Source organism: Pteronotus mesoamericanus, unplaced genomic scaffold (genome assembly GCF_021234165.1).
Source record: "Pteronotus mesoamericanus isolate MK-2021 breed Mesoamerican mustached bat unplaced genomic scaffold, CSHL_Meso_final scaffold_174, whole genome shotgun sequence".
NCBI lineage: Eukaryota > Metazoa > Chordata > Mammalia > Chiroptera > Mormoopidae > Pteronotus > Pteronotus mesoamericanus.
Window position 1 is genome coordinate 24817398 of NW_026555309.1, and position 26709 is coordinate 24844106.

At 36.6% G+C, this 26709-nt stretch overlaps 1 protein-coding gene across 2 annotated transcripts in view; it reads right to left on the reverse strand.

The window, feature by feature from the left end:
* The window catches only part of ANGPT1 (angiopoietin 1), a 243883-nt gene extending 224505 nt beyond the window's left edge, over positions 1-19378 (reverse strand). For both annotated transcript variants that reach the window (XM_054590395.1, XM_054590394.1), the window contains exon 1: positions 18636-19378. In XM_054590395.1, coding sequence (XP_054446370.1) covers positions 18636-18932 — 297 coding nt within the window. In that variant the 5' untranslated portion in view covers positions 18933-19378. The remainder of the gene's footprint in view (positions 1-18635) is intronic.
* Positions 19379-26709: the final 7331 nt, after the last annotated feature.

The window sequence follows — 26709 nt, forward strand, 5'->3', positions numbered from 1 at the left end:
GGATTTAGAACTGGTCATAAAGGAAGGTAGTCACTGGGGTGATAAAACGTGATGTTACCAGAGGAAAAAAATTGGTCCAAAATATTTCTTCTAGATTTCCTTCATCTGCAAATTCTGTCCCTCTTTCAGAAAGGCCCTCCATATTTACCTTGCTCTGAAAAGAGTTATTTCAAAAAGTCATGGAAGTTTTAACATGGTCAGCGTCCCATCATTTCTACTTCACTCCTGCTGATTTGCATTTGGCTTCAGTCTAAATATACCTATTTTCTTCAATAAAATACAGCTTCCATTACTCTGATTATAGAAGTGGCACATGCTCATTTTGTACGATATATACACTAGGCATAAAAGATAAAATGCAAAAAATATTCTTCAATTCCACCATTAAAAATGAACCCTGGGTGTGTTTTCTGCATGTACTTACAAATACACACCCACCCCTCCACCACCCACTATCCTTATAAAAAGTCAGGGATGTAAAATATGTAGAGCTTTTCTAAAATGAGGACAAGGTATCTATGTCCATAGTTGCAAGGATCAAATAAAATAACGCCTTTAAAGTGTTTGTCTCAGACTTGGTACAAGGTACATATTAAATCCTCAAAATATTAGCTGTTATTTTTTATTGCTATAATTATTTAGGTATATAAATGTATTCAGTCAACATCTTATGGGCATTTCCCTTGTGAAATTATGATTTTTAACAGCTGCAGATGCGGTGTCACTGAAGACGTGGCCTTTTATCAGACCGTCCTGGGTTGGGTGTCTGCTGGTTCTGCCTTTTACTGCTTAAGGAAACTTCTATGTGGTTTCCTGATTCAAAACTGTAGATAATATTGTTTATCTTTTCCAGTTTTTAAAAAATAATTAGAGGCCATGTGTGCAATGTATCATAGTAAATACCAAATAAATAATACCTATCGTTTCCAATGTTCCTGCTATGATAGCTGCAATAACATATATAAGTATATTGCTTTTCTCCTTTTTTTGAATTATTTCCTTGGGAATGATTCCCAGAAGTAAGATTGTTGCATCAAGGGGTATAAAAAATAGTTATGTTCTTTGTATTTACTGTTATGTTGTTTTCCAATAAGTTTCAACCAATATATAATGTAATAAGCAAAATACCTCATATATTTAAACAATGTTTCTACACCTGATTCATTCAAGTCCAAATCCTATGCTCATCAGTTAAGAAGGGGAGAATCTGGGATGGATTTTACTGCAGAAATTCTAGACTTTTGGGAATTGAACAGATGCTGCTAACTCATTTTACATTTGGGAGACCACCAGTTAGCCTTGCTCAATAACAGCTTTCAGAAACATCTGGATTTAAACTTACAGCCTAAACATGCCTGGCTAAGTAGTACATGTATAGTTATAAAATAGCTTCATGTTTTAATTCTCAAAAATATGAATTGACTGAGATTTTTACAATTTTTAAATGACTGAAAAAATTGCAAATAATGTAAGCATTAAGACCCACATAAACTATAAATGTATATCATTTTGGTATTATGAACTTCTACTTGAGTTGGAGTTTAGAAAGGCTCAGGATTTTTACAAATACTATTGCGAAGATAGTAAAATCTTTACTCTTAACTACTTTACTCAAAGGAACCCAAATATATATGCAGTTTTCAAGTTACATTTATTGAATCTTCATTTATGTGAAACTGAAATAGTTAAGTTATAAGAGCAAATAAAGTAAATGCATTGGTTTAAAAACCATACGTATGACATTCCACCCATGTCACAAGCCTGGAAGGCAAAGCTCACACCTCATGTATTGCTCTTCAGTGATTACTACAGTGATAGGTACCACAGTAAGCCCTGCACTTACGCTTAAGTAAGTGGTCACTGTTCCAGTCACTACTGTTGCATTAATATACTATGCCCAAATTTAGTGGCTTGTAACAACCATCCAATTGTGTTCACTAGGTTCACAGACTTTATGTATCAGAATTTCAGACAAGGTGCAGTAGGGGTCAGTTGTTTCTATTCCATGACGTATGGGACTTTATATTTGGAGGTAATGAAGTGAGCTGGGGGCTGGAATCATTCTAAGACTCATTCACTAAATTGCCTAAAGCCTGGGCTAGAATGACTCAAAAAACAGGGACTTGCTAACCAGAGTAACTACCCACATGTGGCCTCTCCATGTGGCTTGGCTTCCTTACAACACGGTGGCCTCAAGGTAGATGAACTTCTAACATGGAGGTCATGACTCCAAGTATGAGTATTGCAATGAATAAGATGAAAACTGAATTGCCTTTCATGACCCAGACAGATTCAAAGGGAAGGGAATCTTTTTTATGGGATGACGGTGTGTAAGACATAATACTATTTATGACATAGATAGATATACACATAGTACTATTATAACAATCTAGAAAATACCAGCCAAAATGGAGGCATAGAGAGATACACTTCACCTCTTCCAAAAGAAAGACAACAACATTAAAAACAAAAAACAACAGGAACTGCCAGAAAATCAAACTGTATGTAAGTCTGACAATCAAGGGGTTAAAGAAGAAACATTCATCCAGACTGGTAGGAGGGGCAGAGACAGGCAGCTGGGGTAGAGAGGACACATGGCAAGGTAGTGGCAGGAAGACCAGGTGGGTGAGAGGGCTGCTGGTGGGGCCACATTTGCGTGAAGATAAATTGGGAGGAACAACAGGGGAGTAAGACAGACCGTGTAAAATAGTTCTAGTGTGGGAAAAGGAAGCCTCAAAACCTCTGGCTGTAAAAACCTGTGGGTGATGTGGCATCGGAAGAAAACTCCCAGCCTCAAAGGAGTTTTCACTGGAGAGACCCAGAGAGTCCTAGAATGTACACAAACCCACTCACCCAGGAATGAGCACCAGAAGGGCTAAATTTGCTTGTGGATAGCAGGGGAAGTGACTGAAAGCTGGCAGGTGGCATTGTTCCCTCTCCAACGTCTCTCCCACATACATCATCACAACGCAGTGACCTGGGTTGCCCCACCCTGGTAAACACCTAATCCTCCACCCCTTAGAACATAACACGTATGCCAAGGTAAAGACATACATCCCAAATGAAAGAAGAATCAAGGCTCCAGAAAAAATACAACTAAGCAATGAAGAGATAGCCAACCTATCAGATGCATAGTTCAAAACACTAGTAATCAGGATGCTCACAGAAATGACTGAGTATGGTCACAAAATAGAGGAAAAAGTGAAGGCTATGCAAAGTGAAATAAAGAAAAATACACAGGGGACCAACAGTAAAGGGAAGGAAACTGGGACTCAAATCAATGGTTTGGAACAGTAGGAAGAAATAAATATTCAACCAGAACAGAATAAAGAAACAAGAATTCAAAGAAATGAGGAGAGGCTTAGGAACCTCCAGGACAATTTTAAACATTCCATCATCTAAATCATCATGGGGTGCCAGAAGGAGAAGAGGAAGAGCAAGAAATTGAAAACTTATTTGAACAAATAATGAAGGAAAAATTCCCCAATCTGTCAAAGGAAATAGACTTACAGGAAGTCCAGGAAGCTCAGAGAGTCCCAAAGAAGTTGGGCCCAAGGAAGCACACACCAAGGCACATAATAATTATATTACCCAAGATTAAAGATAAGGATAGAGTCTTAAAAGCAGCAAGAGAAAAGGAGACAGTTACCTACAAAAGAGTTTCCATAAGACTACCAGCTGATTTCTCAAAAGAAACCTTACAGGCAAAGAGGGGCTGGAAAGAAGTATTCAAAGCCATGAAAGGCAAGGACCTACATCCAAGATTACTCTACCCAGCAAAGCTATCATTTAGAATGGAAGAGTAGATAAAGTGCTTCCCAGATGTGGTAAAGTTAAAGGAGTTCATCATCACCAAGCCCTATTATATGAAATGTTAAAGAGACTTATCTGAGAAAAAGAGAAAGATTGAAACTATGAACAGTAAAATGACAACAAACTCACAACTATCAAAACCTGAACCTAAAAAAAACAAAAACAAACAAACAAAAAAAACCTAAGCAAACAACTAGACCAGGAACAGAATCACAGAAATGGAGATCACATGGAGGGTTATCAGTGGGGAGGGGGGAAAACAGGGGGAAAAGCACAGGGAACAAAAAGCATAAATGGTTGTAGAAAATACACAGGGAGAGGTTAAGAATACTATAGGAAATGGGGAAGCCAAAGACCTTACATATACAATCCATGGACATGAACTAAGGCAGCAGGGGGCGGGGGGGATTGATGGGAATGAATGGCAGGATGGGGGATTCAGGGAGAAGGGGAATAAAGGGGAGAAAAAATGGGACAACTGTAATAGCATAATCAATAAAATATACTTAAAAAGATAATACAACCAACAATTACCCTTATTTCTATTTTCTATGTATTTAATTTATATTCTTTCCAGATTGTTAAATTTATAAATTGCATTTTCTTTGCATAAAACAGTACCCAAACATGGTGGGGGAACATTTTGGTTCTAGATTTAAAAACTATACATAATTTTTAAAATTACACCTTCCTCAAAAATTCTGATAAAACCTCACTGAGTGGACAGTTAAAACTGGTATGTCTTCCCGATAGAAAGTCACCCCAGTCGATAATTTCTCAATTGCCCAGCAATCACAGAAGGCCCAGGCACATTTTATCTCATTGTCCACAGGAGATATTTTGTATTTGACAAAAGAGAAATTCTCAAAATATTTGGTAAATTATTGGAAATATGAGCAATTTTAAAATATGCTTACAGAGTTTATTTGAATTTTTTAGTTACCTATGATATATTTTTGGCCATGACTTTCAAAATTAGAACCAAGAGAAGTTTCAATTTAGTAGAATAATATATAGTGATAGTTTATCTCAGGATAATTCATTTCCATAGTGACCTTTTCTGTCTGGAAATTATAAAATTTGACTTGTGATCTCAAAGTACGTAAGCTTTAGTGCCATATGAAACATAATGGTCACAAAATAAAGAATTCCCCCTTCACTATGATATAGAGGCTTCTTAGCTGATACATGTACTCAATTCTCAGTTAAGAGTTTTGCTGAGGACTGAGTGTAGGACTTCCTCTTCTATTATTAATTTTAATCATCTATTTGAACTAGTCTCTTTGGTTCATTCATTTATCTTGACTGTCAGAAAGAGACAATGACGGTTTTACTTTCATGATGGTTCATTAATTTTCTGTTCTTTTTTTCTAAGCATAAACCTGGGATCAATGATTAATTTCATACACTGAAGAACTAAAATAAAGTTAAAAATACTTATGGCATACAGTCATTTTCCCATAAATACTACAAACAGGATGTAGATTCATTAACATTGAAATATTAAAGGATTGACTATATTTTATCACTATTTGGTCTTTAACTGAAAGAAATACAACACAGCACTATAATGTAGGGTTCATAAGCCAAAATACACATAAATTAGTTTAAAATATTATCTTCATTTGTATACTCATATCAAGATAATCTCAACTGAAGCAGTTCATATAAGCAACTTACTTATTTGAAAAAATGTAAAAACAGCAATTATTCATTGATCTGACATATAAATTTAAATAAAAATTTATATCCAGTCAGAAATGAGGGTAAGAAGTAGCTGTTTGAAGAACCGTGGCTTTCTTACAGCAATTTTTATACATGGATAGCAAATTATTCTGATCTCCAGTTTATTAATTCTGGGTATATTCTCTAAAAACTGAGAGGAAAGCATCATTCATTTGTACTTCTTCCCCACTCTCCATCAATCAAAATGTGTTTTAATTTGTGAAGGAAAAGTGAAAGAGGCATGAACAAAAAAGGAGCTTTAGATTTAACTCAGAATACCTGGATGCGAATTCCAAATCTGTCTCAGAATAAATATGTAACCTTTTAAAAATCATTTGATTTCTCTGGTCCTCAGTTTTTATCTATAAAATGGATATGATAATACCTACTCTTTATAAAAATGTATGTGCTTGTCTGCCTGGATGATAATACTGCTTAACCAGGGTAGACTGATTAATACCCTATCTATTACTAAACACCTTTCTTGAAATAGAATGTCATTTTCATACTTCCTTTAGTAACAACTATCCTACATCCATCCCCATCTTTGCAGATAAATTGATTTATTCTATACACAAAGCAGAAGCATTTTAGCATCAGGAAGTGTGATGATGGTTGTGTGTGTGTGTCTGGTGTGATAAGTCACACCATAATTGTGTCCACATAAACTAAAAACTATATACCTAAATATAGGAGGTCACTTGTGTTGATTCGCTATTTTGTCAGCTAGCTCTTGAGAGAGATGAAAAGTATCAGACAGAATAGATGAAAGATGAACAATATGGAGGGGATGAAGAAAGAAACCCTTAAATTTGAGAAAGGTATATTCCTTAATTTAATTCAATAGTTTCTTGCAAATTGGGAAAAGGTCCTTGTTATTCAGCATTAGCACTAGAATCTTTCGGACCACATAACCGACCAAAATGTTGCCCCAAATAGTATGAGTACTATATCATGCATTTATTCATGTATATACCCTACTCCTATCTATCTATGAGGCACCTACAACATCAACATGCCGTATACTTTCTGTTGATCCTCATCATTCCACAGAGAACTAAGGTCAAGCAAGTGGATACACATTGAGTTGTTTTCCTTTCTCCTTAATGTGTGTTAAATCTGTCCCACTAGGCAAAAGTGGATAACAAGCACACCTGAATTCTATTTTGCTCCCATCCTGTTTTGTCCTCTCTCCTCTTTGCGACTCCATGAAGAAGAATGGACAAAGGGAAGTTAGTGTAGCCTGAAGTCCTTCCACCTTATGTAAGTGATACTTAGCTATGAAGGCAGCAATCCTCAAAACCAAGGCATCTAAGTGGTCGGGCCTCTGAGATCAGAAATAAAGAAAGAGCCATCACAACTGCTGCAAGTTGCAGTGTTTTGGCCTTGGATCAAAATACCAGAAATATTTTAATTAATAGGGACAATGATAAATAAAATAGGAAGTCAGATAAGAGGTCATTGCCTGAGAAAACAAGGCTTTTCTTCTCATTTTTACAACTCTCTGAATGACCCACAAAAGAAAGTGCATGCAAATAATATTTTAAGTTTCAGGATGTGCTTTTGCTTTTCCAAGAAGGATTGCCCACAGATAAATTCAAGAAGGAGGTCATTAAATTGAACGGAAGATATTTAGAATAGGCTGCTTCACCCCATGTAAAGCAATTGTAAGCTTTTCTTTGTGTTTTTAGAAGTTTTTAGATAAATAGTCAGATTCAATTAAGCTCTGTAACTTCAAGAGATGGTGCTTCTAAGAAGATGGGCGGGAGGGACGAACGAGGAGGGACTGCAGACTCGGGATTCCTCTATTTGTTAACAGACCTGTGGGAGGGCAGAGAGAATTGGGCTATTGTGCTTCAATCAGCAGCATAACCTACGTGTCACAGTCAATTTAACCATGGAGCTTTAGAGCAGCGATGAGGACAAACGGCTGCCTGAAACAGACCTTGAGAAAGGGGCAACTCATTTAGTATGAAAGAATTAAGGGTTTAGATGCAAAGATACAGAAAAAAAAATTAAGTAGACTTAAGGTTTGAAGATTGACAAGAGGGGACATATAAAAATTGCTGTCACTAATCCCATGCTTGGTTAAGAGCACAGGTCATAGAGCCAGACTGATAGGGATTAAATGCTGGCTATTGGGTAATACAGGGCAAGTTACTTCCCCTTCTCTGCCTTAGTTTCTTCATTTGCCACATGGAAAAACTGTACTACTATTTACCTCATATTGGCTTTTGAAAGTATTTAATAAATTAATACATGTAAAGTTTTCCAAAGAGTCTGAGAGTTGGTAAAAGTGCGCAACATTAAACTATTACTGTAACCCAGAACTGCCCCAAGGAATAACTAATATTTACTTAACATTTTCTATGTGATGGAACTTAAAGTAATTTAGATGAATCATGCTTACTCTTATCACTCACTCTATGATGTATCTACTACCTCAATTTTACAGGTAATGAAAGTGAAGCACTGAGAAGTCAAGGACTTTGCTCAAGGTCACACAGCAAGGAAATGGTCCTGCCAAAATTCAATTCCAGGCAGTCTGGCTCTAGGTGTTTCGCACTTTGTCCCTGTTTGTTATTGTCTGTAGGCTTGACATAGGAAATAGGGGACACAAACAATGCATTTACTTGCATGTCTCTCTATTTCAGTGGATTTAGGTTTCTTAACAGCAAAGGCTGTAAGTGGATTCATTGTCACCTCCCAATACCTAGCAGATCACCTTGCATGCAGTACATATTTAATTAGATAACTGGCTAACTAGCTGCCTGTCCTTTCTTAATGGCAGGAGCTTAGCTCTATGATGTGTGCCTGTATCCCAAAATCCCATGACAGAACTCACTGCCATCTCTCCTGACGCTGCCATAATCCCATGGCCCCTCTCTGTGACCTCCTCCCCAGCCTCCAATAAAGGGACAGTCAATGGTCTCCCTGTTCATTTGCCTTCCCTCTTGTCTATCCTCTTTCTAGCACTTTCTCTCCAAGGACAGTATAAGGAGGATCACATAGGACTTTACTGAAAACAAAACCAAGGGAGAGAAGAGGAATGAAAAGGAGAGGCCGGCCCAGGAATAGAGTTCTTTGAGTCCTTTTGTCTTTCCAGCTCTGAGGACTGCCTCTCCTCTCTCTTTTCTAGTTTTTGAGTCTCTGAAGTCTCCAAACTGCAGGATGGACAAACTGACACTTGAAAAAAAGCAAGCCATTGGGAAGCCAGAAAAAAATTAGAATTTTCATATCCAAAATAATAAAAAAGCTAATAAGAAATTCATATAAGCCCTGAGTTCTGGAGCCTTCACTCCTCAGTATATCAAAGAGTTGTGCATTATTCATCTCCTAAAGAAGGAGAAATAACTCCACAGAGCTAACAGAATTGAAAGCAGCAACATGACTGCTCTCTTTTAAGTGTGTTTGGGAAAGTAGATTCGAGGATGATTTTATCTAGTCTTAACTAAATTAACCTTCACAGAGCTGACTAGTGTCTTAAAAAAAATAAATAACCAGCACATATGAACAAGAAAATGGCAATTCTGAGATTCCAATCCCGATGTTACATACTAGCAGTAAAAGGAAAGATTAGCTAAGTAGATCTAACAAGAACTTTGAAATTTTGAAAACAAAATTTTCAAACACAAAATTATGAAACTATTAAAATGCCTATTAAAATTCAGATTTCCTTTCACTATACTTAATGAATTCTGTTCTAAGTGAATACTGTAGTTTGAAATTTCAGATAATCAATATATGTGTTATATTCCTAAATTTAAAAGAGAAATATAAATATCACAAAATTAGATACTTTAGGAAATAAGTCATACAATTTGCAACTAATTACCCAAGAGCTGTCTATTATCTTAACATGTTTGGGTCATACTGAATATCCATGGCCTTCAACATATTTGAGTCCAGAACGAACTGTATTTATGTAATTTACCTATTAATATTCTTAAACTGCTTTGCCTACTACAGACTTGGACATTTTTACATCTGCTTGCCAACAAACATTCAAACTATCAAGTATTATGTTTCTTGCTGCCTGCCAGATTGGTTTAGGCAGCTTTACCTACCGGATAGCTGATTATCTGGGAGTCTTACTGCAGCCATTTTGAAATGGCGTGCCTGTGAGCTCACAGAGCTCCTTGAGCGGCCCCCGGGAGAGGAGCGGGGTGAGAGGGACCTGGCTGGGCCACCCTCCACTTCTCCTTCAGCCCCTCCATGTGCATCTAGGTTGCATATTAAACTTCTGCCTAATAATTTGCTTAAAAATAAGGTTCTATTGCTAAGAAATATTTTACATTCTTAGTTCATTTCTACAAATACAGGGCAGAGCAAAGGTAGGTTTACAGTTGTGAGTAAGAGAAACACAGAGTTTATTCTTATGTATTTATTAATTATTGTGTTATTTTCTATACAAACACATGTAAACCTACTTTTGCCCCATGCTTTCTATTAAAACGGCACTGTTTTATTAACATTTTCAAGTTATTAAATATTCAGCCCTGGCTGGTGTGGCTCAGTGGACTGAGCGCCAACCTGCAAACTGAAGGCTCACTGGTTGGATTCCCAGTCAGGGCACATGTCTGGGTTGCAGGCCAGGTCCTCAGTAGGGGGCATGCAAAAAGCAACCACACATTGACGTTTCTCTCCCTTCTCCTTCTCCTTCCCTTCTCCTCTCTCTCTAAAAATAAATAAATAAAATCTTTAAAAAAAGAAAGTTATTAAATATTCAATTTATTTAGTGCATTATTCATTTATTGTATAAACATTAACATTACTACTTATGGTAGCTCTGTTCTTGCTATTTAAAACTGAGTAAAATTGTAAGATAAAGAAAAGGCTGGTAATAATAATAAGGATACAATTCTCACCTCTTATATCTGTGCACCTGAGATAAAGTGGATGCAAGTTCTGCTGGGTACAGCAAATTTTTAGTTGCAATAAATACCCATTGGTGCTTAGTCATCTGTACATGAATAGTAAAGACCAGAAGAGTGTTAAAATGTTTTATAAAACCTTGGAACTATCTTTAAAGGTTTAGAAGTGAAATGTAATTTGGGATTTTAAAATATTTATTTTCTTGAAATAGAAATTCTCCAATTATCTTTAGGGTCTAGTATTGTAATTCAATTCAACTCATTCAGCTTTCATAATAGCAGCTATCTATAAAATACACCTAATGAGTTAAACTAAAAATGTCACTAAACTTTAAAATAAACTATCACCCGAAGTTATCATTAGCCATTCCATAGAAATGTATGGTATGGTAAGTTTACCTATTTAATACCAGTGAGTTTGGTGTTACATATTATTAATGACTTGGTGTATTTGCATTTCATTTGCATTTTATTAATATTTCAGCTACTGATTTATTTTGGCCACAGCTTTGATGCTTGTGCTAATTCACATGCTCTTTCAATAGTTCAACACAAACTTAGAAAATACATGCTGATGTAGAACTGTATAGTCATGTAGTACATATATAAAAGTAACATTTATAAAGTAACATGTAGTACATATATACAAAGTAACATTTATAAAGTAACATGTAGAACTGTATAGTCATGTAGTACATATATAAAAAGTAACATTTATAACATTTATTTCATTCTATATTCTTCAATACTTACTGCCAAAAGAAAAGATCTAGTTATGTCCAAATATATTACTGATGAAAGTGTTAGCTACCAGTAGGGTTGTATCTGGATTTATATAGTTTACATCACTTTTTTTGTTAAGTATTACCTTTTCAATTGCTTGAAGGAATAAATCTGATCATTTGGATAGGCAACTAAGACTAAACCAAGCTGAAAATCCCTCACTACTAATATTTCTGTGTAAGAATTAGAAAAGACAGTTTAGGTACAGAGTCTCCAAAAACAAGAAAAGATAATCCACAGAGTGTTTCATTCTTTAGCAACCTCTTTGGTAAGGGAGGGGGCACATCTTTTGTACATTTTTGTAAGGAGATTTAAACACGAAGAGGCCCTCTCTCTCATACCATGGGGCCAGGACCAAAGAGGGTTTGGAACTTCCTAAAGTCACAGCAAACGATAATCTTGTATTGGAACAAAAGGCAAGGATGACTCAGAATGTAATTAGGGCTGTGCATCTAAGCAAATGACACAATATCACTTGTGGTATTAAAAAAAGAAAAGAAGAACACAAAGCCCAGGAAAAGACTGCTGTTTCCACACAGAAACAAGACCATGGCAGAATAAAATAAAAAAACCTGAAAACAAAAAACCCCCTTAATTATCAAATTATATAGCAGAGGAGCTGACAACCCTCTGTATTTTGTAGCTGAGCAACTGGCTTGTTGTTCCTCCCCTCTCCCCATCCACACAAGTGGGAATACTTGTAATGTTTATATCTAAACAAATGACAGAGGAGAAAAGGTTTCTAAACAGACTGAATGTGAAAGGCTGAGCCAAAGTCCAATACCTATGAAAACAGAATGCCTCCGATGTTTTGTCAACAGGCCTGCTGATGCCGCAGCCAGCAGGACGAAACAGGCGCATAAAGCAGAGAGCCCTGGCACCCATCCATGTTTATCCAGAGGCTGCTGATCTGTCCTGCTATGCGGGTGCTTTTCCCTTTTAACATGGATCTGCTTTTGGAATACTCCTATGTTCACATGCTGATGGACAGGGGAAAGAAAAGACATGAAATTTCCCTGCCCATACTACTCTAAAATGTCACCTCACAGCATGTCTCAATACCAAGCCAAGAAATGGCTTAGTCAGGCTCTCTGCCAGCTGGCATGGACCTGAAGATTACTGGGCCTCCTGGAGGGCAATCTTTTTTCCCACACAGCAAACCTCACAATTTACCTTGAAATGGTCCTAATATTAATACCATGAACATTTTGTGATATAGAACAGAAGTGAGCAAACCTTTGCTGTGAAAGGCTAGATATTAAATTTTAGACTGTGGGTCATTTGGTCTCTGTTAACTCATTTAAACTCTTCAATTCTGCCTTTGTTGGAAGAAAGCAGCCATAGACAATATATAAGCAAATGGGGGTGACTGTTCCAATAAAACTTTATTTACAAATGCATAGACAACAAATTAAAGAATGGATGTGGTTGTGTGCCAATAAAACTTTATTTACAATCACAGGTGGCTGGCAGGATTTAGCTGAATGGCCATAGTTTACTGGTCCTTGATATAGAGGATGGCAACTCAGAAGATAAATTAAAATTTCTCCTATTACACAAGTTTGCAAAGTAATATATGAAATAGAGTTAGGTTTCGTTTTCCAGACATATATCTATTTATAGTCCATATTTGCCCATGAAATTCATTCATTTCTCTATTCCTTAAAAAAGGCAAATTTTCCAACTATGTTCTAGAAAAGTAGACCTGATAGAAAAAAATAATAAATAACATACTAAATAAACACTGGTGAACAAGATAGGCACAGTGTCTACCGCACAGACTGTAGAGTTTGGGAGAATATATTCTGCAAGTATTTAATGAGGTCCCACTCTGTGTCACATACCTTCTAGGAGTGAGGTATACTATAGGGAACAAGATAGACAAAGAACTCTTGTAGCATTTACATTCTTAGTAGAGGGAGACATAATAAATAATGTGACAAACACTAAGCCATAAAAGGTCACACAGTGGTAAATGCCACAAAGAAATAATGATATAATATGAAGGAAAGTCACTTAGCAGAGTGGAGGAAGGTGGAAGGCAATGGTGCTTAGAGAAGGCTTACTGAGAAGACTGGTGAGCAAAGACCTGAAATGAAGAAAAAGAGCCGTCTATGCCAAGATTTGGGGGAAGAATTTTCCGAGCTAAGCGAGCAGCATGTAAAGTCCCTGAGACAGGAATGAGCTAGTCTGTTGGAGAAACAATAAGAAGGCAATTGTCTCTGGAGTGTCTGGAATGAGGGAAAGGTGGCAAATGATAAATCCAGAGAGAAGTGTGGGAACACATCATATAGGGCCTCATGGTAAGAAATTTGGATTTTATTTTTACATAATGAAAAACTGTAGGGAGATTTTAAGGAAAGAATGACACATTCTTATTCGTTTTAAATTACACTGAACATAATTACATATGAGATAAGTGCTAGTAAAACAAGGCTCAATGTGAAATGGCACAGTCAGGGGTAAGGAAGGGCTGCAGTCACCCATAGAAAAGGACCTACTTGCCATGGTCCTAAAAATGGGCACATGTGGGAAGAGGCTTGCTCCATCCTACAAAGAAATCCAAAGGGCCTTGATAGCTCCAACTGCCCACATTCTGGGGACCAGAAAGGTTTTTATGACTTCTTGGATCTTTTGACTCTAATATATTACAAGCAAACAATAACACCCAACTGTTTCTTGAGAATTTAGTACAGGGTATTAACTAAAAAGCTCCTCGGCTTGAAAATCAGGGGTTGTTCTTTAAATAAAGCTAGTTGAGTACATACCTACAACTGGACTTAAAAGACAATAATTCCTATTAACCTTTCCTGCAATTGGCATTTTTTTCTATCTCTATGCATAAATTACATATGTATATTTTCTTCAAGTTCAGTGATAAATTTTTAAAAACATACTTATCAACTGTCTGCTCATTTCACAAATTCAGGAAGTCTCCCCACATGTGCAAATAAAATACAAAACATCCCCTGTGGCTCAGTATTGCACAGTCAGCAACCACCAAAACAATGCACAGATGAGAAGTCAATTTGAATTACTTAGTTTCACACGTGCAGATATTATGTGTAAATATATGCCATTGTTGTATACAGTAAATTGTTGCCTACTGGTCTGGAAATACAAAATTTTTCCTCCCAAAGGAAGACCTAGCTGACCTTCAAGTAACTAGCACCAAAGATTATAGCAACTGTAGCATCTGAAAGTAGTTACGAGGTCCCTTAACTTGCATGTTTTTATACCCAGCGCCACACACTTGAGCACTTGATGTTTTTTATTTTCAGATGATGATGATAACAGAGATATTTTTCAGACACTTAATAAATATCTTAGGAGATATAAAAATGGATAAAGAGACATTCACTACATTATTGTCCAACTAAGAAACAGGACTTGAAACAAATACTAGAAATGACAACAACCACACAACATGAAGTGCAGTGCTAACATGGTACCCGCAATGTACTTTGATAATTAACGCTGGAGAACTGTGTGGGTAGTTTTCCAGGAGAAACTGGCAACAAAGCTGATTCTTAAAGAATAATTAAGAGCACAAAATAGAGTCACTGTAAACGTTTTTGAGGTCTTAGATCACTGGATAAATGCAATTTGAATAATTAATAACCACTTACTCTAAACTCAATTATTGCTCTAATATTAGGACAAAAATAATTATAGGATGTAGTCCTTGCCTATTGACAGCTTACAATCTATTTTGGGAGGTAAGTGTATATCCAAAATAAAATGTTAATAGTACATAGTAAAGTGTAGACTACAACACATAACATTGCATTCATTCGTTCATAATATTTATTGCCTATCTACTATGGACCATATACTGCCCTAACTTGGGATATGGCAATGGACAAACACACAAGGTCATTGGCCTCATGGAGGTCACATTCTAGTGATACTAGTATGGGTTAATATATGTACTGTCTGGTTTTTAAAAGATCATTATCAACATTAATATGTTTTAGGTAATAGCATGCTAAATCCTAATTTTCTGAAGCAAAGACTATAATATACAAGTACAGGATGCTGTTTAGTCAAAAAATGCTGTCAAACAGAAAATAGCCAAGCATTCCAGTAAAAGTTTTTCATTTATTAAAATATTTTAAATGGCAATTCATAACTATATTTTCTAAAATCATCTTCATTGATTTTAGGTAGTGTGAAATATTTATAATAAATAAACCCTAAGTCATGTTTTTGACTCAATTTATACTTTCAGCCAAAAGATATCCTTTACAAAGGCAAAACAGACTTTCTAAGCATTCGTCCAAATTCTAAACCATACGTTATAAATTTGAATATTTTAAATGCACATGTGTGTGAACTTTTGGGATATAGGAGAAAGAATATAATAGTTCAAAAAGTATAATAAGATACGGAGTAGACATTAAACATTAGACATTTCTCCTCCATAAAAGAGTTGAAAGGAATTAAAAAAAAAAGTGTCAAAGCCACAAAGGCCATTTCTACTTACTGCTACTAGCCTGGTATCTCGTCACTTTCAGGTATTGAGTATGGTTTGCCAATAATTCTGAAAAGACTATATGATAGAAGAGAGTCAAACCGAGACATATAGTCCAGGTGTTTCACCCAATAAAATTGTGATTTTTGAGCATATTATTTATTGTTCTTCCCCATCTGACAAGTGAGAATAATGCTATCAACCTGCCTCATATCGGTATTAATCAACAAGTTACCATAGAAAGTTGATCTCTGTGAATTAAATTCACTACATCAAAAGACCAATGCCATAACAATGAGCAGTCCCAGCACTTACAGTGACCAATACACCCTTTACCCCAGGCATACCTTGTTTCTCATCTTGTTCAGCTGCAAGACCAGGAAAGTTTTGAGGAACGAGATTTGAGAGTGTATCAGAAGTGACTTTTAGTGACAGCCAGTGTCTTGTGAAGAATATTTAAAAGAATGCAGTCTATCAAACTTCAAGGAAGGTAGATTAAAATAAACCATCAGCTAGCTGCATCTAGCATTGATAACACACATTCTACATCAAACACTTTCCTGATAGTGATTCCATGAGCTGCATAATAATCACTCTGCTTTAATTATTTTGTTGGATAAGTGGATGAATTAATTGCACTTACACACTGATGTCTCAGTTTCTGCAGGGTATTGCTTCTCATTTTACCACAACTATTGGAATCGAAATAGTAGTACAAATTCCAGTGCTAAGCATACCAAATGGTTACAGTAAAAAGATTTCCATTTGAATTATCAAAATAAATACATTACTTGAAATTCAGAACTTGAAGGGAAGAAAGCCTCTAATTAAGGGAAACTTATGAGAGCCTTTAGCAAGTTCCTTGCTGAATGCAATTATTTGCTTTCTTGATCCTCAGACCAATTGCATTAACGATGACAAAAGATATGCAAATTTAAACAGACAATAGTCAAGCCAAGCTGCTGTGACTCATACCGACAGAGACATTTTCAGCATATATTCAGCTCCATTTATGCCAGTAAAGATCAGTGTAATAGTTATGCTTGGCAATAATCTGAAAACTATACAGTAGTCATTGACCAAGAACAATACAAACAAAAATCAAATTTATTTCACACAACAAATTAACAACTGATACATGTGAATGATTTAAGCCCAGCAGAATCATGTATTTATCCTATCACTGATGAATAATTGCATAGCAACAAAAAATATGCATTACTTTGTTTAAGTCACTATTTTAATTGTATATTTTAAGAAAACAAAATATCACATTTTTAGTAAATAGCTCATTCAAGACAATTAGGGACTAAATTTCCTTCCTTACCCTCTCAAGAATCAAGGCTAATTTAAAATGATTGAATTCTCATTAAAAACTCTATAGACAGTATATTAAGAATAATATTAAGCAATTCAACCAAATTCATTTGTTTCCTATGGAAATAAGTTTTGGCAAAGAAAAAAAACAGATATCCTATTATAAACAGCTCCTGTAATTAGTATCTGAAATTTGTTACAATTATCAAAAGACGGCAGAATTCTGCTTGCTTTCTATTCTTCTGCCTATTTTTATTTTACCTGTACTCCACAGTGAAAAGATTAACTACAATTCTAGGTCTGAAAACTCTAAAACTACTGAGTTTCATTTAACTTGTCAAATAAAGTAACAGTGATCTTAGTTCAGTCCCTAGTGGACGAAAGTAGAATAACTATTACTTGGCATGATTCAGCAGGCGGTGGTCTAAGTGATTGTGACCAGACCGGAACAAAAAAGAGAATTTATCCTTCCCTTGTTTTTTATCTTCTTAAAAGGTTTGCTCTGTTAACCAACTAACCTAAAGAAGAGTAAACTGGTGCATCCCTATCTATATGCATGCACTCAGTGGGTTTTTTGCAAAGATCCCCGAGGGTGGAGGGAAGGCTTTTCACAAATTAGGGATATTTGCTCCCCTTATAGTGACATGGTTGAATACACTTGTTATCTGCTACTTACCTCTTACACAATTAAATAGAGCAAAGACAGGATGAACTGCAGAAACTGTTTCATATTTTAAGAGGCACATTTTCAATAAAAAATTTTTAATGGTTTATAGAGAAATACTGAATAAAATGTTTCATTTGATTTCTATAGATTGAGATTACATGCATACTCAATGCTAACATTCATCTGGATACCTACACTCCCACATAACACTGTCTGTAACTATCATGTCCTGAGCTAAAAAAAGGGCACCTCAGGAATGTAGCCAAGTCTACATGCTGTGTTCAGTCCAAATGTGCAGGTGCACATCTTTGGGAACAGCCTCCACCAGCTCTATTTCTCCTTTCATAGTGGGCAAATAAATTTTAATGTGACTGCATCAAGAAGAGGTTATCTTCCTTATTTTTTTCCCCCAAGGACAGAATATGACAGAAATCAGTCCTCCACTATTCTACTACTTGCTAAAATTAGTTTCCTTTACAAACTTATACAATTTCTCCAACCACGTATCACATTTTATATTTACTCTCATTTCATTTACTAGAGGTTGAAAAGTAAGTATTTGGTGATAATTTCCCATCCCAGCTGCCCAAAATTTCCTGGTGTAGATTTGATCCTGAATTAGTACTGGCATCATTACTGTCTTTTTGCCAACTTGCTCAAAATGTACATATTTTTAAAAAGTTGGGTTTTTACAGTCAGAAAACTCAAGCTAAATTTTAAATAACAGAAAAACAGATGCCATAAAATGTGCCATTGCTAGGCACACAAATGGGGTGCCACCACACCTTTATAAGCTAGAAAAAAACCTAAAAACCTTGGGGCATCCATGAAGTCACAGAGAGAAAGCCCTCTTGCATTTGCAAACACTGCCCCCCGGAGCAAAAGGTAAACACACAAATGCTCCCCTGAGGATCTCTAAGTTAGCTACAGTACAAGAACGGAAAAGGCTCCATGCAATTAGAAACCGAAAGCAATCACTTACTTTTTGCAGCCACTGAGTATAATTTTCCAGCACATGCTCCAGATGTTGAAGTTTCTGGGAAGAGAAATCCGGTTCCACGTGTGGAGCATCTCTCTGCAGAGCATTTGTGTTGTACTGGTCTGTCCTACTCTCACGACAGTTCCCGTCGTGTTCTGGAAGAATGAACGTGTAGGCACACTGCCCATATTGAATCCGGCTATATCTTCTCCCACCGTTTTCTGGACTTCGGCGCTGGTTGCTGCACCCTACGTGAGTCAGAATGGCAGCGAGGAAAGCTAAGGAAAGGAAAACTGTCATTGTACTGCCAGCACTCTCTTTCCGTGCCTCTCGCAAAACTTGCTCCTTTCTTCTGACCTTTAAACTACTTCTTTATTTCAGGTAAAACTGCTTGTCTCTTTCTTTAGCTTTCTCCCGTTCCAAGAAAGCTTTTGAAGAAGAATCACAGAAAATTAGCCATTTGTTAGCTTTGTTCTAAAATGTTATTTTTTATTTCACTGTAATGGTAGTTTCCTTAGTTAAAACTTGAGATATTTATTGCATAGTAGCTGAGATTTATTGTTTCCTCTCTGTGTAACCGTTCAGCGTGGAGCCTGCCTGAGTTAGCTGCGTGTACATATTCTAGACCCTTTCCTCTACCCTATCTGCTGCAGATCTGCTATTTTCTCCCAGACCTCAGTGAGTTTTATTAAGGTTGCACATCCAAGCCAAGCTGGAAGCAGGCAGCCTTTCACAAGATGACTTGACAGGAATGCATGAGGGTGCCCCTATGCAAGGATTGCTGATGGCTTGGAGCAGCAGGATCGTCTTACAAATTGGCTAGATGCGCATGACCTCGATCATGTATGGGCCTCCCGCCCCTTCCGCAGACAATTGTCTGGAGCCTTTAGCAGACTCATGGCAAATCAATAAATAGAGCAGTCCACCTTAATACACTTTTAGTGTGCATGCTGACCTACTAAAACCCAGCAAAGCAGCAGTAAGTTTTTAAAGTTTCTATTTAATTGAGGAATCCTAAGAAGAAAATTGGCATAGTGTCCAGTGAAATTATTTCTTATTATTTTTGAATGATAAATCTGAATAATTATTAATTTTTTAAAAATTTATTCTTGACTCTGGGGAAAAAGATATTGTAAATCACTTTAGAAATGGTATTCTTCCGTTGTATTCACTTAGACTTTTAGGAGTGGGAGAAACTTATCAGGGAGTGTCAAATTAGCAAAAACATTTCATAACTTATCACTCAAAGGAATATAGCATGTGCATATTAAGTTGAATAATAGGAGTACTTTTTGAGGTAGGGATTTTAAATAAACTGCTTCCTGATTAAAATGCAGCTCTATGTGATCTCTTTATGTAAATTAAGCAACTTCCTTACAAAAACAGCATGGTTACAATTTAAGACAGTGGCCTGAAAAGTATTAATTCCTGTGGTATCCAAATCATATATTTCATAAGGACCTGTTTGGTGTTACTATGGTTATCTTTACTACTGGTATGGAAGTTCCACAGAAATTCTCCTGTGGCTGCATAGAAAAATGATCTGAGAAGAAAACATGTATCAGGTGTGCCAATGGGCCAGGAAAGGGCTGTATAGGAGAATTCTATTATGTGAAAACCAGAAATTATCAGAAAGTGATTTCCCAAATCTAAGGTGTAAACATTTGAACGAAGACACCCGGAAAACATAAAAAAAAAAAAAAGAGGAGATAATTACAGAATTAAGGCTACAGCACTGAGATCTTTAACTGTGTGCAGAAAACACGAATTATGGGCAGGGGCTTTCTTCAAGAACTGGGAGGGATTTTAGGGAATGGAGCTTCTCCACTGCAGTCATGGTGTCGAACAGAAGCCACAGATGCTTACTTTCATGCCCTGGAAAGGTGGGGTAAGGGGTGATACACAGGGAAGTGGGTGAAGGACAGTAGACATTAGAGATTGGCAGGTTGGGACAAGTTAGAGGAGAGAGTGAAACAAATTCCAGAAAGAATGTCTTTTTCTTTCCCGGGAGAAATAAAATATTCTGAGATTCATCAGTCCTTTTCATACCAAAAATCCAAATTTCTGATATGACAAATATGGAAGCAAGTAATATCAAACATAGCAGTAAAGTCTTTCAACCACTTTTGCCAAAAGGCTTCTAAAAGGGCTGCAGTTGCACTGATTCACAGTTCTAAAGCAGGTTAACTGATGGTGCTTAGAAGAAAAAGAACTGATTAAAAGCCAGTTCATGTTGCCAAGGTGATTTTATCCTTTCTCTGTACCCAAAAAGCACATAAACAAAAAAAGTGACAGGTAACCCATATAATCAAGTTTTTCAGGGCCCAGAAGGATGAAGTGGACTGGCAAAGGACAAATTTGTGTAAGAACACTTTCCAACATTGCTTGCTTTGAAAATTATCCCTGGAAAGAACAAAGTCCAAAATCAACACCTATAAGTGCTTTGTTAAGAACTAAATACAGCCAAAAATCGGCAGAAGACACACGGGTGAGCACTGAGGGCTCTATTAAAGCGCTCCTGTGTTTTTTAACAGCCAAGATTGTTAAAATCTGTCCCTGTATGTGTGTTGTGTGTATATCTACATGTGCTTATTCATGTAAACTTTTCTGATCTGAAAAATAAAGAGGAATGCACAATTTCTGAGGTAAAAGTAGACAAACGAAGAAAGGAAAGCCTGAAACACAAGTCAAAAAGGAGGGGACATAGACACAGTGAGTGAAAGAAATGGAGGTTGATTTATATCTTTCCAGAAAAACAAAGAAACATAAAAACATGACATTGGAATTGTCAACCTGGGAAGAAAAAGTCTCAAGATTAATTTTAAGCAACTGGAAAACACAGCGGCATGCAGAATGGGCTCATGCACTTTGGGACTCGAGCTCAGGAGACACTGGGTACATATGAGAGTCCCAATGATATGCTAAACGCCATATGCCTTCAGGTACCTGAATCTAACCAATAACAATACTGTTATTATTGTTGGTGATTATTCAGAAATGGTACAGTTTAAGAGACTTCAGAATTTAGGAGACAGTATGAAGAATGGGCCACATTTTATTTTTTAAGCTCCTCTCTGCCCTGGTTGGGTGGCTCAGCTGGTTGGAGCACCACTTTGTACACCAAAAGGTTGCAGGTTTGATCCTTGATCAGGGCACATACTTAGATTGTGGGTTTGATCTCCAGCTGGGGCACATATGAGAGGTAGCCAATGGATCCCTCTCTCTCCCCCAACAACCACCCCAAAAATCAATAAATGTATCTTTGGGTGAGGATAAAAAAAATTCCTCTACCACACTTCAAAAAAATGTAAAAAACATCTTCTTCTAAAGAACTAAATAATTCTATTCAATTGCATACTAACAGAGCTTGATCTTGAAAGCTTTGTATCTTTGTATTTTATTTGCATTAGCAGAGCTCTGGAATCAAGGAAATGTATGCTCTAAGATTCCTACCTTATACTACAATAGTCCCAGCAAACTTTAGGCTCATCTAGAAATTTCCTGTGGGATGGGAACTTGATGGCCCTGAATCTATCCTAAGACCCAGTCTTTGTTACTTCTTTTGTGAGCTTTTTCGAGGCCCAATGACTGGCTCTCTCTGATGTATTTCAATAACTTTCTCTTCATATCTTTGCAATGGCACTTCTCTCACTGCTTTCTAATTATTTCTTTTCTAGTCTGTCTCTTCCTTTAGCTGTGAGTTCATAAAGCGATCTCTTTTTAATAATTGACTTCTCAGCACTTACTTTACACTTTGGTTGAAGGAATGAAAGAATGAATTAAAGAGTGAATGAGTTAACTACTTTACTATCTACTACATGACTGGCTACATCTGTTGTGATCACTGGAGCAAGTTTGCCTAGAATTGGGATGAAGCCACACTTTTTCTAAAGAATGAATCAGACACAAGAACATGTACAATAATAATGCAGAGCATTTTTAACCCTTAACAAATTAATTTCCTCATTTAATATTTATAGCACCCATAATTATGTATTAATCCCATTTTGCAGATAAGAAATTGCAGCACACAAAAGTTAATTGCCTAGGATTTATGATCTCTTATGTGGCAGAATAAGAATTTGATTCTCAATCCACTTAATTCTGGGGCTCACATTCATATCCCACTGAGCTATAATGTCTCCAACCATACCTTAGCATTAGGAAATAGAAAAAATTCTTAAATTTGGGGAACAGAAACATGACATCTGTAACTAAGAGGGTTTCCTCTTCCTCCTCCTACCCAAGGCCTTCATGAATTCATGTTATGACTTTCAAAACAGAGCTAATATTAAACAGTATGGTTGTCCCAACTGCTAACCAACAAGTCTGATTGTCCAGTTATACTGTGGGTCCATTCTGAATGTTAGTCCTGTGCCATATCACCTGTTATACAGCTTGATTATCACCCATGATCTAAAATAAAACTAGAAAATATAAAATAAAATAGAATATATTTCTCCAAAACATCGTCAGGCACTCCGCTGGCATTCCTATGACACCCTATGATAATCAAAGGGGTGGGAAAGCATTCTCCTCCCTTGCATACTGAACACAACGTTGTGCAGCATGTATTCTATGGCTCCGCTCTGGCACTTGCAGGGATCAAAAGTATCAGCAGGGCTATGGTCATGGCAGGTATGTGCAAAAGGAGGGCACCTTGAATATAATCCCTGAAGGCAGAGCCAAGACCTCTTCAGTCAACTATATAGGCAACAAAGGTAACCACACCAAATGGAAATACCATAGAGAGCTAAAAGAAAAGAGAAGATGGAGGCTATTGCCTGACTGATAGAACTTCATGAGTACATGTGAAATATCTGTTGGGAACTTCCAAACCAATTGCAATGACCTTGGAAAGAGTTGGTGACACTGCAGGGGCTGAGAGTGGGCAAGATACTCCAGTGTGTGCAGTAGATAGGTGATGAAAATAAAAAATTATAATATAAATATTCCCTTGTTTTCTGATGAGAGAAACTCCTGGTAATTGGTGGGTGCCTTGCTTGTTAAGTCAGTTTTTAATTGTAGCTATGCAAGTTGGAAAGAGCTCAGACAGAACTCACTTGCTCTACCTGAGAAAGAAGTGACTAGAAATGGAGGACTTGAACAAGAAAGGCTCATAAAGGGGTCAAAAGAGACAGGAGCCCTGGGCAGGTGGCTCAGTTGGTTGGAGTGTCATCTCATACACAAAAATGTGACAGGTTTGATCCCTGGTCAGAGCAAGTTTCTCACATCAATGTCTGTCTGCCTGTCTGACTGTATCTCTCTCCCCACCCCCCCACCCCTGTTCTTCTCTCTCTAAGGGCAATTTTAAAAGTGCCTTCAAGGTGAGGATAAAAAATATTTTTAAATAAATAAATAGAAGAGACAAGGACGTTGTGGCTGTGTGGCTGGCTATAAGAAATTTGTGAAGATGTATAGAGTATGGAGGTTTGGAGGGAAATGGTGTTTCCTATGAGATAAAACCTCTCTTATTTTTTTTTTCAGTAAAATAGATACTTTGGGGGAAGTGACTTCTTTAGTGTAAATGAGAAGAATTGTTGGTCCTTGCTCCAAACATGGGGACAGTTAACATTTGGGTTATGCAGACTGTTGATGTGAATACAATTAAAGTCCTTTATTTCACATTGGTCTTTCATACAAGATTAGAGCCTCTCTTGGACTGAGACTGGGTCTATCACTCTATGCCTTTTTCTAGCAACATAAAAGGCCAATGATAAATATTTGTGACTGACTGACTGACTCATTCACTTTAATTCTTGATGATGATATTTGAAGACATAGAAGCATCACATCACACTCCCTTGGAGGTGTTCATGTATTGATACTGCTCAGACCCCAAGACCTCCCATAGAAAGTAGTCACATAAGAGACTCAGAGATCATGGATTCCAAAGCAAATCCCAGAGCTGACAGTGCTGTGGTATCTAACCCTCCCTACTACCCAGAGACATTGCCATGGTTGAAGAGCCATTGAAGAAACATCACAGAAATACCTTCCAGTGTGAGATTTACTCGTCAATTCTGCAACATAGGTAAGTTCTAGAAGTGCCCAAATCAGAAACAGTAAAAGCTGGAAACTTCCAAGTAGACATGCAGATGCCAACATTCCCTTCATACCATAATAAAGAAAGATTTCCACTAAAGAGCCAATGAGATGAGACCTTATTATGGGAAAAAGCATATAAACCACTTTGCATTTACTAAGTGTCTTCATTCTCCTTTTACCTACAGATACTTTGATTCATCAGAGAAAAATGCAAAGGTCTCTTTGTCTCAACTTCTCCAACTTCAGAAAGAACATGTATTTAAAAAGAATGGCTGGAATCAACATGTAATTAATTATGCACATAATGGCCCTTGGATGGTGGCTAATCACTGTAGCCAAAGCTGTTATCTGCCCTTGATTAAGCAGTGACTCAAGGATACAGGACTTTGTGTGATTTTGTTATTAGAGTTATGAGAAGCTCTGCTCATCAAAGGTGTAAAAAAAAGGATTACTCACCAGTTTTGCAAATTTAGATGAAGATATGGAAAGAAGATCCCTGAATTTTTCTAAAATCTGTAATTCTTTCTTTTTAGTTTTATTTTCATCTGTTACTCTCATCTTACTTTCCCTTCCTCTTCTTGCCAGGTTGGATAAACTGTCTTACAGTGGGTAAGGTGGGAGACAGATTGCTTCATTTTTATTTCTGTTTATACTATCAAGCAAGATTGGATTACATTGAACAAAACATTTAATTATTCTAAGGTCAGTTTCTTCATCCATAAAATGAGGATGATGATACAATTCCATTTTATAAGAGTGGTGTGAAGATTAAATAAGATAATGGATATAAAGTACTGAACACAGTGACTAGAACATATCAAGGACTCTAAACATCAGTTCTTGTTTCTAAATGTGAGTTCTCTTTCTTGTACTCAAAAATGGTCCTACTTTTAAACTTGTTAAATTAAAATTTATGACTATGGTCACCTGACTCAATTCATTGTCATTTTTCCTTTTGTTTAAAATCACTTCTGAACCTTTTAAAAATCACAGTATTTAAAAAGCACATGTTAATATGGGCAGGTGACCATGTTCACAGTGATAGTCTCATGAACAGCTCTGGTTCCTCAGAGGGCACGGACTTCAGTGTTCCTCCTCACTGCTGCATCCCCGGCAGGCACCTGAACTGCGAGTACCTGACACATAATAGGTGCTCAATTAATAATATGCTGAATGAATGAAACAAATTGGAAACAGTTTAGGAGGAATATACTACTCCACAGAGACATTTAGTAGGGAAGACAGACATATAAACCAATCACATTTGGTAGTTCAATGAGAATTTTATTCCCTGAAAACCATGGGAGCAATGTGGATGCCATTTATGGCTTGTCGTCATGACTTGTTATCTGAGTCATTTCCGGCCAATTCAACTAAATGACCTTATTTTTAAGAGCTTCTTTTATGACTAGACTTGTGGCATATATCGCCCCATTCTGTTTCCTGGGAGGGAGAGATAGAGTAGCAAGTGTTTGCTTCTGATAAAATGAAAAAGAATTGAAGCATTCTACCATTAATCTTATAAGAAATATACAGCTTGACATGACTTGTACATAAGCAAAGGAAACCTTATTTTATTTATATTTTTCTTCAAAACTAATTTTGTTTCCCCTCAGGCTCTAACCAGATTAGGAATTTGATGTTAAATTAGAAAATAAATTCTACTAGTACACAAAATATGTGAAAATGTAATGGCTTTAACCAGGCTCTTAGTTCATAAACTGACAGGCAAAGACCAATCATTTTAATGGTAAACTTAAAGTATCCATTATTAACTCTGAAAATTTTATGCTTTTTTTTTTTAACTAAATATGTGTTTTGGTTCTTTCCTCTTTATATCTGTCTTATAAAAATCATTACAGGGGAGAATTGTGACAAGTAAAGAAAGGCTAAGATAGACAACCATACATGACTAAAATATTGAAAAAGATTGTCATAGCCATTTCATTCTCCACAGTTAAATGTTCCTTCTATTTGTGGTATAATATACAGATAGGTCATTTTTAGCTCCAGAGGTACCAAAAAGGTT